This window comes from Euwallacea fornicatus, chromosome 9, assembly GCF_040115645.1.
Source record: "Euwallacea fornicatus isolate EFF26 chromosome 9, ASM4011564v1, whole genome shotgun sequence".
Taxonomy (NCBI): domain Eukaryota; kingdom Metazoa; phylum Arthropoda; class Insecta; order Coleoptera; family Curculionidae; genus Euwallacea; species Euwallacea fornicatus.
In genome coordinates, this window is record NC_089549.1 from 4,240,487 (window position 1) to 4,257,728 (window position 17,242).

The window sequence follows — 17,242 nt, forward strand, 5'->3', positions numbered from 1 at the left end:
ATGTTTAAAATTTCTATGGAACGATTTTTCCCAAGTCAATGTTACGACTATTAAAAAAAATTAGGAAGAATATTAACAATTTTACACAATCTGAGATCAAGAATCTTCAGCCTTCCAGCCTTAAAAGATATTCGTGCTGGTACTGTGCTTAAAAAACTAAACCTCCCGAGTCAAGGAGGGATGGAAAAAGCAAATAACAGTAGTTTTAGCTGCTAGTAAATAGATTATATCCACATTTTCTTAAGTAAAAAGAGATTGGCGGGTTGTAAAGGAAATAAAATTAAATACCATTTTTGTCAAAATAATATTTTTAATCATAGAAATTCTAACAAATAATATAAGTATTACAAAATGCGACTTAATAATAAAACGAGAACTTTGAAAGTTCATTCAGACCCTTACAAAAACGATTACTGAGTTGCTTAGAGTTGTCATCTTACTACAAGAACATTTTTTACTACTTAACCTAACCTACAGAAGGAAGAATTTCTAGAAATTTCTAGAGTGGACGATAGATTTTACTTTCAGCAGTAAAAATATCGGTCCCATATAAAGAATAAACCGCTTAGGAAAAAGTTAGGTACAGCAAAAATTTTTCTCAATCTTAAGAGCTCCTGTCTCCCAAAACTCTTGAAAAAAATTTATTAAGCCAAAAAGATTCTGGAAGATCGTTTCTTCATGAATCGGAAATCGCGATTGATTTTGCTTATAAATTATTTCTTGAAAGGTTAATCTCTTTATACCATTAAATTTTGTTAAGTCGCTTTAGAGGTACGAGCACTTAAAAAAGCCGCATTTCCTAAATCAAATTATCGGCTTTTCCGTGAGCAATTTACTTAATACAAATCACTAAGTTTACTCAGTAGGTACTAATTTAAAATTTTGGTGAAATGCATTGGCTCATCTAAATTCGGTGTAAAATTCGAGATTCGCAATGAGCAGGGAGGAAGTTCGTTATATACAGAGTGATTTATGTAGTGTCGGGCATTACCGCCAACTTCAAGACCATGTCTACAGGATGATTCATTGACAATGAGTTCACCGAAGGCTGGGGATACTGCACGTCAAATGATCACGATGGGAAAAAATATGTTTTCCCTGAAAATTGACGGTTTCGGATATATACAGAGTGAAGAAAGTTAAAATTTTAATTCATTTTTTACTATTATTCTAAAAATATCTAACATATATATATACAAAGTCAAAGAGATTTTTTTCAAATGCGGATTGAGAGTTCGAAACGAAACAAGAATGCATAATTAATAGAAAAATAATTGCTCTTTCAGATTTTGAAGCCAATTTGTTTTTGGACATTCAGGATAAAAAGTTATTGACTGTAAACTCTGCGAAATAGACCTTAAGTGGCGCCCTCTATTAGTAACGCAGAAATTCCAAAACGTACCTTGTTCGTCTTCTAAAAAACCATAACTTTACAATCTTTCAAGTGTATAGATATTTTTACAACAATTACAAAAAAACGATTTAAAATGTTGACTTTTAACACCTTGTATATATCCGAAACTATCAATTTTCAGTTATTCCGGTGTTAACGAATCACCGTTTATACAGTTGGAGAATGGGTTTCGAAATCCACATGTTTAAAATCGAGTTTGAAACACCCTTTAAAGAATAGCACATAAAATAGTTCATAGAACACCCTCTATATGTGGTGTCTTGTTTTTATTCGTCTAGATTACGAAAAATATGTATATCTGGTTTCATGGTAAAGTGCCATTTTCAAATCTTTCCGACATTAGGACAATGCACCATGCATTTTCGAAAATAGCAATTCTGATTGATAAAGTAGAGCCAAACATATCTTATAACTAATCTTGATTTTGAGAATTAATCTAGATGACAACTTTGACATCTGTCAAAATCTATGTTGAGATTAGACTTAAATAGTCACGCGCAAACTCAAGAAGTACCTCATCCAAAAGTCATTATGTCGAAAACAAATCAAATATCCAAATTGCGAAAAAGGTACTCGAGTTTCGAGTGGAAGTGAAAAACGCAACTATGTGCGCGATTTTTCATTTACAAAATAAATTATAACGATTTCTAACTTCGAATATGGCGGACTTCCAAATTCCAAAACTAATACGGTTACAGAAAGTCAAAAATTGTGCCTAACGAGCAGATCGTGTTGGTATAGCTAAAGCCGATCCAGACTAATCCATAACACTCGAAATTATTGGAGCGGCTTGGAAACTAGATAAGAGTATATTAGTTAATTGATTCATGCGCTAACAACTGCTGCGCATGGTTAGAAAATATACACGTTGGTTAAAGAAAATTCGACGTTTTACTTTTTTGAAAAAATGTGCCTTATAAAAATTGAATAAAATCACCCTTAGAACACAGGGAAATCGAAGCATTGATGCTATCCCGTAAAAAAAACTTATTTAGGACCCTGAGAGTTTTTGAGGCACCCTGTATGTCTTGAAAAATATATAATTTTGAAGTAGGCGCAGAACTTCTTTTTACAACTCCTGAAATTAATTTTTGCCGTAGTTTTAATAGTAACAGAGATATCAACCGATTACAAACTCTTGGGGCACCCCGTATAGCTAAAATCGAACCGAAATTTGGAATCGAATATAGTTGTTTACTGTCAATTTATAACGGATGGTTAAACTCATCCAATCCCTGAATTTGGGCGAAAAGAGAGCTTCGACGAGTAAATATGTTCATCGGCAATCTCCCCTATTATACGTAATTGCTTCAGATCACTCTTAAAGTCCTCCATGCAGACTTCCCACAAATATCACTTCATATTTACAAGAAAATAACATAAAGCAGTAAAACACTGTAACTATGAACAACCCTACATATTATAGTGCGCCGCCGTTGTCCAACCTTCGGTACCGCCCCCCTCAACAGTACTAAGGCTCCCCAAGGAGGAATTGCCTCCAAAAATACTTCTTTGTTGCACATACTGTGGGTACGGCATATACTGTGCATTACTCGGATAGTAAGAAGAACTCGTCGGTCCGGGACTTTGATAGGTGCACCCTTGAACGTACTTTTCACTCTTTAAGGATGTACCTTGGAGCTCGTGATACCTCCCGAAATTTTCAGCAAAAGCACCATCAGGTTGGGAAATCAAGGCTGCTTCCAGGCAAGGTCTTTTGGCCTTGTAATTGTTATTTCCTTCATCATCTTGCTGCTGATCTTTGCAATACACCGGACCGAAATTCGGAAAAGGCCCTTGAGAGGGTAAGTACTGGTCTAAGTCGCTACTGTCCAAACCGTCATCAGCAGTGAAAATTCCGTTGTAATTACCATCCAGCTCGGACATGCGATGGTATTGCTCCATATCTAGCCCATGGGGATCGCACGAGGTTTTGAGTAGTGGGTGTGACTGAATCTGAGGGCTGTTTGGTTGCGAGGAACAAGTAGAAGGGCTGGTGCTATGGCTTCCGGGGCTGCAAGGTGAGTCCTCTTGCTTCAATGATCGACTGAAGTTCTGACCGTTTTGCAGATGTGGTGGATCGGGGTTCTTATTAGGTTTGCGGCGTCTGGGTTGGTACTTGTAGTCTGGGTGTTCGCGCTTGTGGATGACCCTCAGTCTCTCTGCCTCTTCAATGAAAGGTTTCTTGTCGTTCTCACTCAGGACCCTAAAACAACGATGAAATAATTGTTTAAAAATGGGGTAGATAATGAAACTAACTTCCTTAATATTTCTTAGGATTAGCCTGACAAAGTGCCAAGTAATCCAAATACGCACAGCTGCTTTTTAGTTCAAGTTATCGATTTAGGGAAAGACGGAAATTATTGAGCAAACAAAGGGTTGTACATTACTTCTTGTATAGTATGTATACTATGGGGCTTTAAGGCGACAATGTTATCTAAAAAATGGCTCGAAAGGCAGTTTAGTAAAAAGGGGAGATAATAGCAATTCTTCAAATAAAGAACACCTAGTTGACTTAAATTCAGGAAACTGAGAATTTTACTTGTTAGTGTAATTCTAATAATATTTGTCGTTTTTTAGTGACAAATAGTTTTCTTTACTGCGCTGTAGGCCACTTAATCTATGAATTACTTGAGTATATTTGTTGCCTTCAAGTCTGCTCAAATCATTGAAATTCATTAAAAATTCATTTTACTCGTCTTAGGAAGAAACTAGAGATGGTTCTATAATTATTGAACGCACCTTAGACGTTTCAGTGTCGATGAGGGACTGAAAATTGCCGTACATTGAACTGCGCAGCAAAAAAACTGCATTGCGCAGTAAAGAGGCTGCGCTGTGCAAGTTTTTTGTCAAACTTGAACATTCAGCTAAACTCAGGTGAATTGACAGTGTCAGGTGACACTGACAACTAATTTTGCGATTGAAGAACGAATTGTGGTTCCGAGTGCTTTGGCCGGGCATGGTCTGACGCTCCAGTAAAAAATTGTATGTTTTCCATAGCGAAATGAACTTCTTTTTATTTCTCTCAAATAAGTTGACTATGGGGCAAATTCCTTAATTTAAATTCAAGAGTACGTAATTTGTCGAGCGAAATTCCTAAAATTTTTTTCGGCATATTCCATTGAATCCAATTATGTTCGATGTAGCAGCACTTTTACTTACTTCAGTAGAAACGCTAATTTTACGGGTTCTTCCCAGAAGACCATCAACGTAGTTTAGCACTGTCAGCAGACTCCATGACAGTATCAATAAATCAGTATTATGTGTATAATATACAGGGTGTTGCTTATTGCAATGCTAATATTTCATGATGTCATTTCTCAGGTTACTTAATGAAGATAAGTCCATATGAACGTATGTCTGCCACGGCCCAAAATTCGCTCAAGCGCGTGCAAAGGGGGGTGAGTCGCAAAATGTGCATTTTTAGTTAAATTCATAACTTAATTAAAAGTTTGTCTTAGGGTTATACAGGGTTATTCACGCTATACGGAACGGAATATTGTGGTCAAAGTACGAAGCTTTCAAAAAGTTTTACTTTTGGGCTAAATGGGCTTCTTATATAGTTACTTTTAAAAATAATTTTGATATTGTACAGGGTGTCCCAAAAATTCTAAAAGTATTAAAATTATGTTTTTTTTAATGAATCTCCGTGTATATTATTAAATTTTTGGATTCTCCGATCAAAATAAGACCACATAAAATAAAAGCAAAATATTTACAACAAATATTTGAATCGAAATGTAGACCTCCATTATATCCGCATTTTATAACTTAACGTAGGCTTCTCTTGGTCGTTGGTATTAATTTTCGAAGTCCCAAAAAAGACATAGATTTTTAAAATTCTCGTGTAGTTTACGAGCTAAAAATGCATATTTTGCGACTTATCCCCCTTTGCATGCACCTGAGCGAGTTTTTAGGTACAGGACGTTGAAAATTTTCTTTGCAAATATTAATTTTTTTATTTCTCTGAAAACACTTTAAATATTGCTTTCAATTTTGGTGTGTGTTAACAGGACATACATCCATAGGACATAAGAAAATATGTAATAAAATTTTAATTAAAAAACAATTCTATCCCTTTATGGGTGGCGTCCCCGCATACATGTCTTTCGACATTATTTACGAAAAAACTGGCACGGCACTGACATTTTTTCTCGGATTTTTTTTCCGATTAAGTCGGTCAATTCTATACGCAAAAGGTCTCTTACAACAAACTATAAAATCTATAATACAGCAGATGCTCGATAATGTAAATTAATTTAAACCAATTGTGTCTGACGTTATCAAAATGTTCACATTAGCGAACATGATTTATATAACAAACGATTTATTAAAGGAACATTTAATAGATATACCGTATGTCCCCGGATAGATGACTCGACTCTGGTACAAGATAACATAATTTCCATTTAAATTTTTATTTTGTGGGGTTCAGCCCAGCTCAGTTAAAGACTAATTTCTAACATAATTTCTCTTTTAGAAAATCAAGTAAATCTAAGAAATTTTCAAAAAACCTACTTCAGTGTAGAGTAAAGTTTTTTGCTGCGTCAAATACGATATAATGTTATTAAGAAAAATTGTTTAAAATCGGGACCTAAGACTCTACGCCAAATTTGAAAATGATATTTTGTCGTGTTTCTCAAATAAAAGAAAAAATATATATTTTTACCAATTTTCATTTAATTAAAATTATGAACTATTATCATTAAAGGAATTTAAAAATGTAAAATCTTACGTTAAATTTTTTTTGGCGAAATGATTAATTTGGTGAAAGATGGTTTGATAGAATAAGTCATATATTTTGGCCGTCCGGATCCCCAGACCTTACGTTAATAGATTTTTTTGTTTGGGCAAGAATGAAAAAAATAGTTTATGAGGAACACATTCTAAATGATACGAAAATATTGAAAAACGGGATAACACAGGAAGTTTGATTAATTCCTAGAAAACACGTACAGGCAGCTTTTAAAGAATTCCGACACCGTATTGAAAGCTGTGCCAACTTAGGAGATTTAGTGGAGCTTTAAGTTTAATATGAGATTATACATTTTTCCATTTAACTAATGATAATGCTTATAATAATAATAAATCAACACAGTTATTAAAACTTTTTATTTTTCTGCTTTTCGTGTTATCATTGGCTTTATTTTGTGTGTCACCAAGAACTGTTTACGTCATCTAGAGTACAAATTGTTCACGTTATTGCTCGTTCCGCATGACCCTATAGTACGAATTGTGTCTTTACACGTTAATGCAATACTTTCATTATGACGTATTTACATTTTCGAACGCCTGCTACGTTTAATATAAAATAATAACTTATAGTAAACTCTTAAAATAAACATATTAGTTAAGACAATTTTTATTTTTTTAGTCAAGAACGGCTCATCTAACAAGAACAGCGCCAGATATATTTTCCGTTTAAAATTGACCAGCTTAATCAGAAAAAAAATTCCGAAAGAAAATGTCAGTGGCTTTCTACTTTTTACATAAGCAATATCACAAGAGGTGTATGCACGAACGCCATTGGTCGACCATTAGAATTACTTCTCCCATGTACGGAGTTTCATGTCTTATTTACTTTCTGAGAAATTTAAAAATTACTATTTGAATACAAAATTTTCAATATCCTGTAGCTAAAAAATTAGGCCGCTGCGGACATAGCTTCGTATGAGCTTTTCTCCGTGAAATGACCTCAGCAATTACACTCAGAAATATTGGCACGATATTAAGCAACATCTTGTATAATGTAAATTTTAAACACATAAAATCATCTATATTTTTGTGCATGACTGAGAAAATAGGCGTAAATGACCTTCTGGAAAAATGCGGTTTACCGCATCTATGACTCAAAATCGAATGAGTTATTAGCTATTCACGAAAGAATGTCATGTGAGTTTGAATTAACCTCAATCGGCCCAAATTCCTTTCGAAAGAGTCGAAGTCGGAAGTAAACAGGTTGGGAAAGATTTGCAATGTTGGAAAGGCAATCTGAAAACAATTTTCATATTTTTTTTCTAGGAGAGAAATGTAGTTCGGGAGTTTTGATGACTCCATTTAGGAGTTTTCCTTTGCGTTTTCCCGGATTAATGAATTAGAGAAGTTGAGGGAAAATAAAACCACCCTCTGCAATGCTCAACTAAAAACCATATTATAATCGTTAAGATTTTTTGTGATTGCTCAACCAACGCCATCCTTATCGGAAGCGAACCATCATAACAATTAATTATCATCAATTATTAGAAGTTAAAAAATTGCAATTAAGTCGAAGCGATAACGTAACCTTAGGAATTATAGCGGTTCTTATCGGCCCTATCATTGAATTTATTATTAAACAATTTCCTGTTTATTAATCTCATATCCGACGACATTTCGCCGTTTTTATTTCTTTGCGATAAGTCTTAATGTTTGATCAGTGTTATTTATTCTGAGATCCACTTACTGTTTGTTCACATGCGAATTGTCTGCCACGTTTAAATGTTTACCATAGGAGACTTAAATTCCGTTTAGTACCTACCTACACCTTCACTTCAAATATTTAGTTTAAGCTGCAGCTCAAATTTTTTTAACAAGTGACAATGTGGAAAACTTAAAGGAAAAGCGAAGGGACGAAGAAGTCGAGGTTCAAGAGAAGTGGGACCAGCCGGTGTGATTTCCATCCTCCCCAGATGTCCGGCGAACCGAAAAGGCCGACATTGCAACGAAAGTACGAGGTAAGTTGGACAAAACTGGATTTCGACCCAGCAGACCAATCGACTCAAACGGAACGGCTAGACAAATATCAATAAATGAAGAATAAAGAAAAGTAATTATAATCGCTCTCTGAAGTGGTCAGGATATTCACGAGGTCGATCAACAGTAAAATACTTCTTTTTGAAGTCTGTAGTGAACGGCTATAATTATGGGCCACCCTGTAAACGGAAGTGTGCCATACACGATTCGCAACGAAAAAAATTCCCATACTCGCCCATCGTCATCCTCTTTAATGACCAGTAATGAGTACCAGGTTGGTATCTCGGCGAATCGATGGCATGCGCCGCTCTAGGCACTCTGTCGGCACGTTTGTGGCACCACCCGCTGGGGCGCGGCAGTCTTGGGACCCCGTGGGGGGCCTTGGAGGCGGGTGGAAACAATTCGGTATTTTGCATTGCTACAAGTTTGTGTGAAATTATCCACAAACCGTCAGCCGCAAACGGCGAATGAACTGCATAATAAACTGCTATCAGACCAGGTAAACCGAGGGAACTGGCTGGGCAGTTTCGAGAAGGTGCAAAAAATGTTGGGAAAGTTGCACGGGATGGTAATTGTAATGCCCCCTTAATCCCTCAAATAGAATATCTCTTCGTCCAAAACCGTAGTGTAAAGTAACTAAATTGCGAAAGTTGACTCGTTCAATGATACGAGGATAATCCCAGAAGTACCCGAACTAACGTTTAAGGAAAAAACAATTGAAAAATATTACTACCCCCGTTCCAAAATAAATGTCCAATTTCAGTTTTTTTTTCATGAATTATGAAAATAATGAAATGACGTATGCCAATAGTGAGTTAGTTAATTCAGGGATCACCCCAGCAAGATAATGTTAGATTACATTGCAAAGTTGATGGTGAAGAAGTTGTTCGCGTCGGTACTAAAAATGGGTGGAACATACGAATGGTTTGTCAACCACCAAACGGCCTCGATTTTAATGTTCTCGATTTGGATTGTTTTAATGTCATTCAATTATTGCAACACAAAGAGGCCCCGTCCAGCATTGATGAACTCATTGGGGCCGTGCATAAAAGCATGGGACGAAATAACCGCGGTAAAACTTGACGATGTTGTCATTACATTGCAAAAGTCTATGTGTTTCATAATAAGCGTTAATTTTCAAAAGATTCCTAATTCACGTCGTGCAAGGTTTGGCAGGAAAGTTTGCATAAAAGTGAAACAAAAAATGTATTTTACACTTAATCAGGTAATTCAATTTTGTCTCCTTCAAAATAATCTCCCTAAGATCCTAGACACTTGTGCCATCTTCGTTTCCACTGCTGGAAAGCTTTCGTAGCCAGAACAAAAAGCGCGTGGGGCGGCATGCTGTGAAGCCTGGATGGAAGCTGAAGAGAGTGGTAACTTTCTCGATAGGGTAATTATCGGAGATGAGTCTTGGTTTTACGAATTCGATTAGTAACTCAAATCCGAAAACAAGGAATGGAAAAAAGTTGGGGAGCGAAGGATGAAAAGTCAAGGAAATCGAGGTCGAATATCAAAACAATGTTGATGGTTTTTTTCGATTCTCAAGGAATCATCTACCGATAATTTATCTCTGCAGGCTAGACTGTTAATGGAAACTTCTACATTGATGGCCTCAAACGCCTCAAAGGTTGCGTGGCTCAGGTTCGACCGAATTTGGCCCAAGGGAGGCGGCGGATTTTCCATCACAACAATGCACACACTTTCCTAGTTGCGCGTGAGCTTTTGACACAAATTTTTTTTACCACTACAGAACATCCCCTCCATTCACCGGATTTAGCACCGTGTGACTTTTTCTATTTCCTAAATGCAAGATGCCGCTTCGGGGGCGGCGTTTGGGTAATGTGAAGGCCATTAAAGCTGATATGACAAGGGTGCTGAATACCCTCAAAACAGAGAACTTCCAAAAAGCTTTCCAGCAGTGGATACGAAGGTAGCGCAAATGTCTAGTGTGAAAGTGAAGGGTCAAGTGTAAAAGTGAAACAAAAAATACATTTTTTGTTTCACTTTTATACAAATTTTTCGGAAAAATTTTATTTGTGAAAATACACGTTATATGTCCTTTTGCATATTTTTTTAATGGAATTGGACGCTTATTTTGGAACCGAGATAGAACATTATTTGTCAACACATTTTCTTTCCAGATTGACATACTTTTCTCAGCAATGTACCCTGTTTATGGCAAGAAGCTTTGAACGTTGCAAAGTAGGTATCAACTTTGGACTTCACCTCTTCGACCTCGTATTCCGACTCTCCATTACTGGCAAATCCCTCTCCACGGAGCGATTTTTTCAAACTTAAAAAATAATCTGAGGGTGCTAAATCTATAGAATACGGTGGGTGAGGAAAGTTTGCAATCAAGTTAACTGATTTTAACCATCGCGATGTCATAAGTGTTGACTGGTATGTTGCCTTGATGAACGACGATTTTACGTCCCAAAAAATTGACGTCGTCACCTTTCTTGCAGGTGGAACGGTTTTCGTCTTCTTTAAGTGTTATACGTGAAAACTTGAAAATTAGCAAAATGCATATATAATTATAAAAAAAAGGTCTTGGTCTGAATAAGGTGCAAAATTGCACAAAGTTCCTAAAGCTACAACAAAAAAAAAGACAGTTGGATAAATGGGAAAGAAGCGAAAGTGCGAAAATAAATAAAGGAAAGCCGACTGGTTTCAAAGAAGAATTTAAAAATATTATAGTTGAGCACATATTCAAGCTGGAGCAACATATGTTCAAGTGAGCAATTACGAATGTTCGCTTACTAAATTGCAGCGAAAAATTCTGTTCCTCATAATTTTAATAACGCAACCGAAATGGAACGCAAAGCTGGGTATTGCGCTTTCATGAAGCAACATTAAAAAAATCGGCCCAAAAACCTCAGAATAAATAAATTTAAGTAAAAAATAGAGGAAACAAATCGACTTCTCAAATAAAAAATAATAAATACGGAAAAGAAACGTGTAGAGATGAGTAGGTAAATGCTGAAGGAAAGCACAATTGAAAAATCAGATTACCAAAAAGAAATTTTAGTTCTAGATGATTCAGACACCTGTAACAGATGATCAAGAGAATTAATGTGCAAAATATTAATCTAATTATTTTAGTAAAAAAGGACCTAAAAGGAATGGTTGTAGTGTATATGTTAGCTTGATTGGAATCATGAAACTCACATCAGTAATCCCGACATATGGGGGGAGGAGGGGGGAATAATTGATTTTTGATCATTTTTCAACTTTTATTTGCTACGGCTAATACTTAACCATCTACTACTGTTTTTGCAACTTTTTTTTCTTTTCCAATATAAAAGCCCAATTTAGCCACCCCATGGTCCAGTTACTACGACTCGTCGGCTTATTTTGAATAAAATTTTGACTTCAAATTTTATTCGTTATTGAGAAATATAGTACAATTGGGTTGATTTATCTTTAATAAACATGACGATGAATAGCTGTTGTTTCATTTGGTGTTATTGACAATTTGGCCAGTTGAAAATTAAGTTTAAAAAATATATATTTAACAAAAGCGGCCTAATATAACCAACTTTCCCCGAAATTTGTTGTGTTTAGAACTTTTCGGATTTTAATTCTGCATAATCTCACCCAAGTAAGGTATTTCGTGAAGTCCATGCTAAAAAGCTTTCTAAACCCTTCGGCTTATTGACCCAACAAAGAGGTGACACCACCCATAATGTTTTGTTTACTAATTAACGCATTCTTATGGCGTTTCAATTATGAAAGTCTGGGGCTTTCTGATTAGTCATCCTACGGAAAGAAAATTAGACCACTTAAAAAAGAGATTCTAAAACCAGTTCCCTGAGCAACTTCCCAATGTTCGCTCTACTCAATGTGAATTTAGGTAACTTCCGTTCGTTGCAAGTTCATTGTCTTCATGCTGTACCTTTTCGATTTAAATTGATAAAACTTTGTTACGGCTTGTAAGTTTTTTTTTGATAATTTACAGCAGTAGAATACACACTTTCCTTCACAAAACACCTAAACGTGAAAATCTAGAGATGTTAAATCGAGCGATCGAGGAGGCCAAGCAATTGTTCAGGCAAGCAAACAGTCCCTTACTCCCAAAGAATACTGTTAAGGTCATCCGTCCAATTATGCTATTAACTTGTGCTCAAAATTTGAACTAGACATCTCGAAAATTTTCGGAGCTGCAAAAAATAAGTTGAAAAAATATAAAACTTCAACACCCTGTAGTTCCACAACAAAGGATTTCTCGAATATACGGTGGATCAGAGAAATATTCCAACAGCTATGCTTTTGAGCGGTATTTGCTTATAACTAAGGACAACTTAAAGAGTGTTTATTTTTCTTTTTAATATGATTCTTGCAGTCGTTTATTAATAACAAAAAAGCAAAAACATGTAAATATTTTCTTCTCGATACAGAAAAAAATTGATAAAACTTTAATTCCGTATCGATTTTGGATATCGAAAAAATATTCGAACATTTGTTGATTCTTCAATATTCTAATGTTTATTGTAACAAATAACGCAATTTGACAGTTTTAAATCAGTGTTATTTGTGAACTTAAAGTCAGAACCGAAGAAAGTGGGTCGAATCGAAAAAAATATATATTAGTTTTGATTTAAGACAATTAGTGATACACAATTGTGAAAAGGAGCTTTCCTATCGCAAAATCGTAGAAAAACTAAGTTTACCGAAAAGTCCAGTTCGTGACATTATGCAACGTTATAAAAACGAAGATCGCATTTCTTCCCTAAAACAAACCGGACATTAACGTGCCTTAAACGAACGAAAAGAAAGGTTTATTATGAACCAAATGAAGAAAAATGTCAAAATTAGCGCCCCTAAACTGCAGATAACCCTAGAGCTACAAACGGGTAAAAAAGTATATACTGACACTGTTCGATGTCGCACACGTAGAAATGGATATAATGGGAGGGTAGTTAGAAAAAAGTCCTGGTTCAACAACAAAAATAAGAATTTCAGATTCACGTTTGCTTATGATTTTTTTTAAAAGAATCTTTCCGAGGAAAATGTCTTTTGGAATTACGTAATTTTTTATATTAAATCAAAATTCATCGTTTTCGGTTCCGATGGAGGTCGAATGTTGTGGCGAGGGCCAAACGAGAAGCTAAAGTCATAAAACTTACCCGCCACTGTAAAACACTGCGGCGGGTCAGTGATCGTATGGGGCCGTATTGCATCTCAGGCTGTTGGTAAATTGATTTTCATTGAAGGTATCATGGATAAAACAATGTACAGATTGTCCAGTTTTCGACACGTTCGCCGAATATCTCCGTTATTGTTGCAGTTCGAGGGTTGGGGGTTTTGCAAACTGTGTCACTTTTTTGTAAAACAAACGATGCCACCAGCAGATTTACCACTGTCCTCTCGCTTTTTGCGATACAGGGCGAAATTGAAAATTGTGCATTTTCAGACACCTCTAGTAATTCACTTATCGTATAAGTTATCGACTAGGTAAAAACGGAACCTTACACATTTTGTTATGCAGAATCCAGTGATGTATTCAGTTTTCTTCCAGATGCCCCATTTTCTTTGGATCATTGTCCTGATTCGTCAGGACAATGATGCAAAGCACATTGCTAAAATTGTGGATGCTGTTCAATTGTTCAGTCATTAAAACTCCTGTCCAATCCCCAGGTCTTAATCCCATTGAAAACATGTGGCATTATTTAGACATAAAAGTAAGACCACATGATATTTAAAACAAAAACGAACTTTACATGAATTGTGGAAAAAAAAACAAACTTTATAAGGAATTTCGTATCATCCATACGTAGATGTTTGCAAAGTATGATAGAAAAAAGGTTATCCTAGGTATTAGTTAGTTTTTGGATGTGATAAATAGCTTTAAGATTGAATGTCCGAATACTTTTATGATATCCAATATATACAGGGTGAGTCGGGAGGATCGTGCCAAACTTCAGGAGCGTGTTGTACATGAAAAATAAATGTAAAAAAACTTAAATGTTGTTATCCGATTTTCGTTTGTTTACAAGTTATAGCGTAAATAAAATTAAAACATAAAATTTAAAAAATGTATAAATTTCATAAGAAATTCCATAAATTAACATTTGGATATCATAGTAAATGTTCAAAAATATTGCCATTAACTTCTAAACATTTTCGGCTTCGTCTATGAAGAGCATTCGTTGCGCTCCTGATTGTTTCATGTCTTTCTTTAATAGCAGCTGCAGCATTTCTAATGCTGCAGCTGCAGTGCATCTTGAGTGTCCACTTTTACTCTGTACACTTCAGTTTTAAACCAACCCCACAAACAATAGTCTAGTGGTGTGAGATCTGGAGACCTTGGAGGCCAACTAATAGGGCCACCACGACCAATCCAACGTATTAATTTATGGAATTTCTTATGAAATTTATAATTTTTTTAAATTTTATGTTTTAATTTTATTTACGCTATAACTTGTAAACAAACGAAAATCGGATAACAACATTTGAGTTTTTTTACATTTATTTTTCATGTACAACACGCTCCTGAAGTTTGGCACGATCCTCCCGACTCACCCTGTATAGTTTGTTGTATGCTTGTTCAATATCTAATCTAATATTCCAAATTGTTAAAAAAATTGTTAACATTTTTACGTTTTTGTTAATAATATATCATTACAAAGACTACTATAAAAAAATCATTTATTTATTGTTTCTTAATACGGTATAGATACATACAGTATCCAACAATCTTGTTCGTACACATGGTTGTGTTAAAGAAAATACTCGATTTTCGCTGCAAAAAATTATTTATTTTACTGTTTTTTTTTATTATTAACAAGCAATGCATTTTATCATTACGTACTTATGTACAAGGGATTTATAAAATAAATAACAAAATTAATTAATTTAACTAAAATACCTCATTTTCATACAACATTTTTGTTGGTACACTTAAATTTAAATATAAAACTAAATTTTTGATTAAACAATAATTAATCAATACTTTGTCGAGCAATTCTTTGCTTTGATGACCGTTTGACATCTTCTATTCATAGAATAAACTATTTTTTTGCATATTTTAGGACTGTTTTTTTTTCGTTCTTGTGATACAATGTTTTTTAATTTTATTTTTGATGAGATTTCATGTTTTCTTATATATATATATATATTTTATCATTTCTCCGAAATGTTCAATTGGTATTAAGTTTGTTGATTATGGAGGGGTTTTTAACAATTTTAGAACGTTCAAAATTAGCGATTCTTTGTTGATTAAAGCCAGGTGCTTAGGATTGTTGTTTCGTTGAAACCTATAGACATGTGACATACCTAAGTTTTGCGCATTTTCGAATATCATTATAACCACGTTTATCCATAATACCATCTATAAAATGTACATTTCCAACTCCATTTGAGGATATGCAGCCCTAAATTGTAGGGGTCCATCTCCATGTTTTACAGTCGGAATTCTATTAGGAAGATTATTATCTTTATTCACTTTTCTCCACATTCTATGGATGCCATTTGAAAAAATTAATTATTGTTTCATTCGAGCAAATTATGGTATTCCAAAATTCATGATTTCTATTCATATGTTCATTCGCAAATAAAAGTCTTTTACTCTGATTTTCTTTGCTGACGTACGGTTTCTTCCGTTGGATTCTACCATGACAATCATATTTCCATAATACACCACGGATCTTTTGGTCAGAAATATGTTTTCCTATTGCATTTTCAATCGTTGGGCGAATTTATGACACGCTCACTTTGAATTTTTCTTAATTTTGTTTATTATCATACGCTCATCTTTTTCATCTAGCTTCTTTTTCTTCGCTCTTCATGAAAAACTGGAAATCGTGCCTTCGTTTTTAAATTTATTTATAATATACTGACTCGTGGAATGTGTTTTATTAGTTAATTGACCTATTTTTCTTAAGCTATAGCCTTGCACTGCCATATTAACAACAGACTCTTTTAAATCACTATTTAGTTGTTTTTCTTTGGGCATTTTGTATTAAACTAATGAGAAGAGTAAACGAATCGACAGTTTGCAACAAAATATTACTCATCTGTACAGCACGAAGAAAAAGTTGTTTACAATAGATTAGACTACGCGCTATTCAAAACAAGTGTACAAACAAAAATGTTGTATGAAAGTAAAGTATTTTTGTTAAGTTTATTGAATAGTTTTATTATTTATTCTTTGAAAGCTTTGTAGATAAGTATATACAGTGCATCCCAAAAATATTCAAACGTTCCCGTTTTGAAGATTTCACGCGTCGTAATTCAACATATTAATTATTATTTTATTTTTTTACATCAGAAATGCCTTTATCAATCATTAAGTTAATGACCTGCATAAAAAAAGAACACGAAGTTATAATAGTTTATACTCCAATTTCAAGAAAAAGTCTAAAGGGCCATTAAGTGCGTCGCAAAAATATTCAGACAGCACGCACCACGAAATGATCCATAATAAAAAAAAATGAATTCTTACGTATTTGGCATACATTTCTTGCTTGCTGAATGCAGATATCGCAAAGAAGAGTTAGAAATAATGTCCATCATGGGTCGGGTACCAAGCAAAAGTAATGTTAATTTCGATAAAAAGCAACATTTGATTATGAAAGAAGTAATTTCTATAAAAATATTGGGGAAATGCTCCAATTAAGTAAGAGCACAATTGGGGACACTGTCTAACGTTACAAAAATTAAGATATGTACTTCCAAAGACACAAACAGATCGAGCAAAATTGTTAAATGAGAGGGACAACTGCTTCACAATGAGAACCATTACAAAAAACCCCAAAGTTAGTGCTTTAAAATTGAAAATCTTGTTGTAACATCATTCTAATAAAATAATCAGCACTGAGACCATTCGTTGGTGTGTTAGACACCATGGATACCACGACAGGGTATGTAGGAAAAAGGCTTAATACTAAAAATATTGAAGTGCGATTCAATTTTGCTAAAGGATTCATTTCCAAGCCAGATAATTACTGGAATGATGTAATTTTCTGTGATAAGTCAAAATTTAATATTTTTGGCTCAGATGGCAAATGGTATGGAGGAAAGCTAATGAAGAACTGCAGAAACATAATCTTTGTCCAACGGTAAAACATGGAGGAAGTTCAATTTTGGTTTGGG

The 17,242-nt window shown here is 34.6% G+C and overlaps 1 protein-coding gene across 1 annotated transcript in view; it reads right to left on the reverse strand.

Moving 5' to 3' along the window:
- Positions 1 to 301: 301 nt before the first annotated feature.
- LOC136341031 (transcription factor SOX-9-like) overlaps positions 302 to 17,242 on the reverse strand; it is a 30,616-nt gene continuing 13,675 nt past the window's right edge. Inside the window, exon 3 of the mRNA XM_066285600.1 lies at positions 302 to 3,620. Within this exon, the coding sequence (XP_066141697.1) occupies positions 2,828 to 3,620 (793 nt within the window). The 3' untranslated portion in view covers positions 302 to 2,827. The remainder of the gene's footprint in view (positions 3,621 to 17,242) is intronic.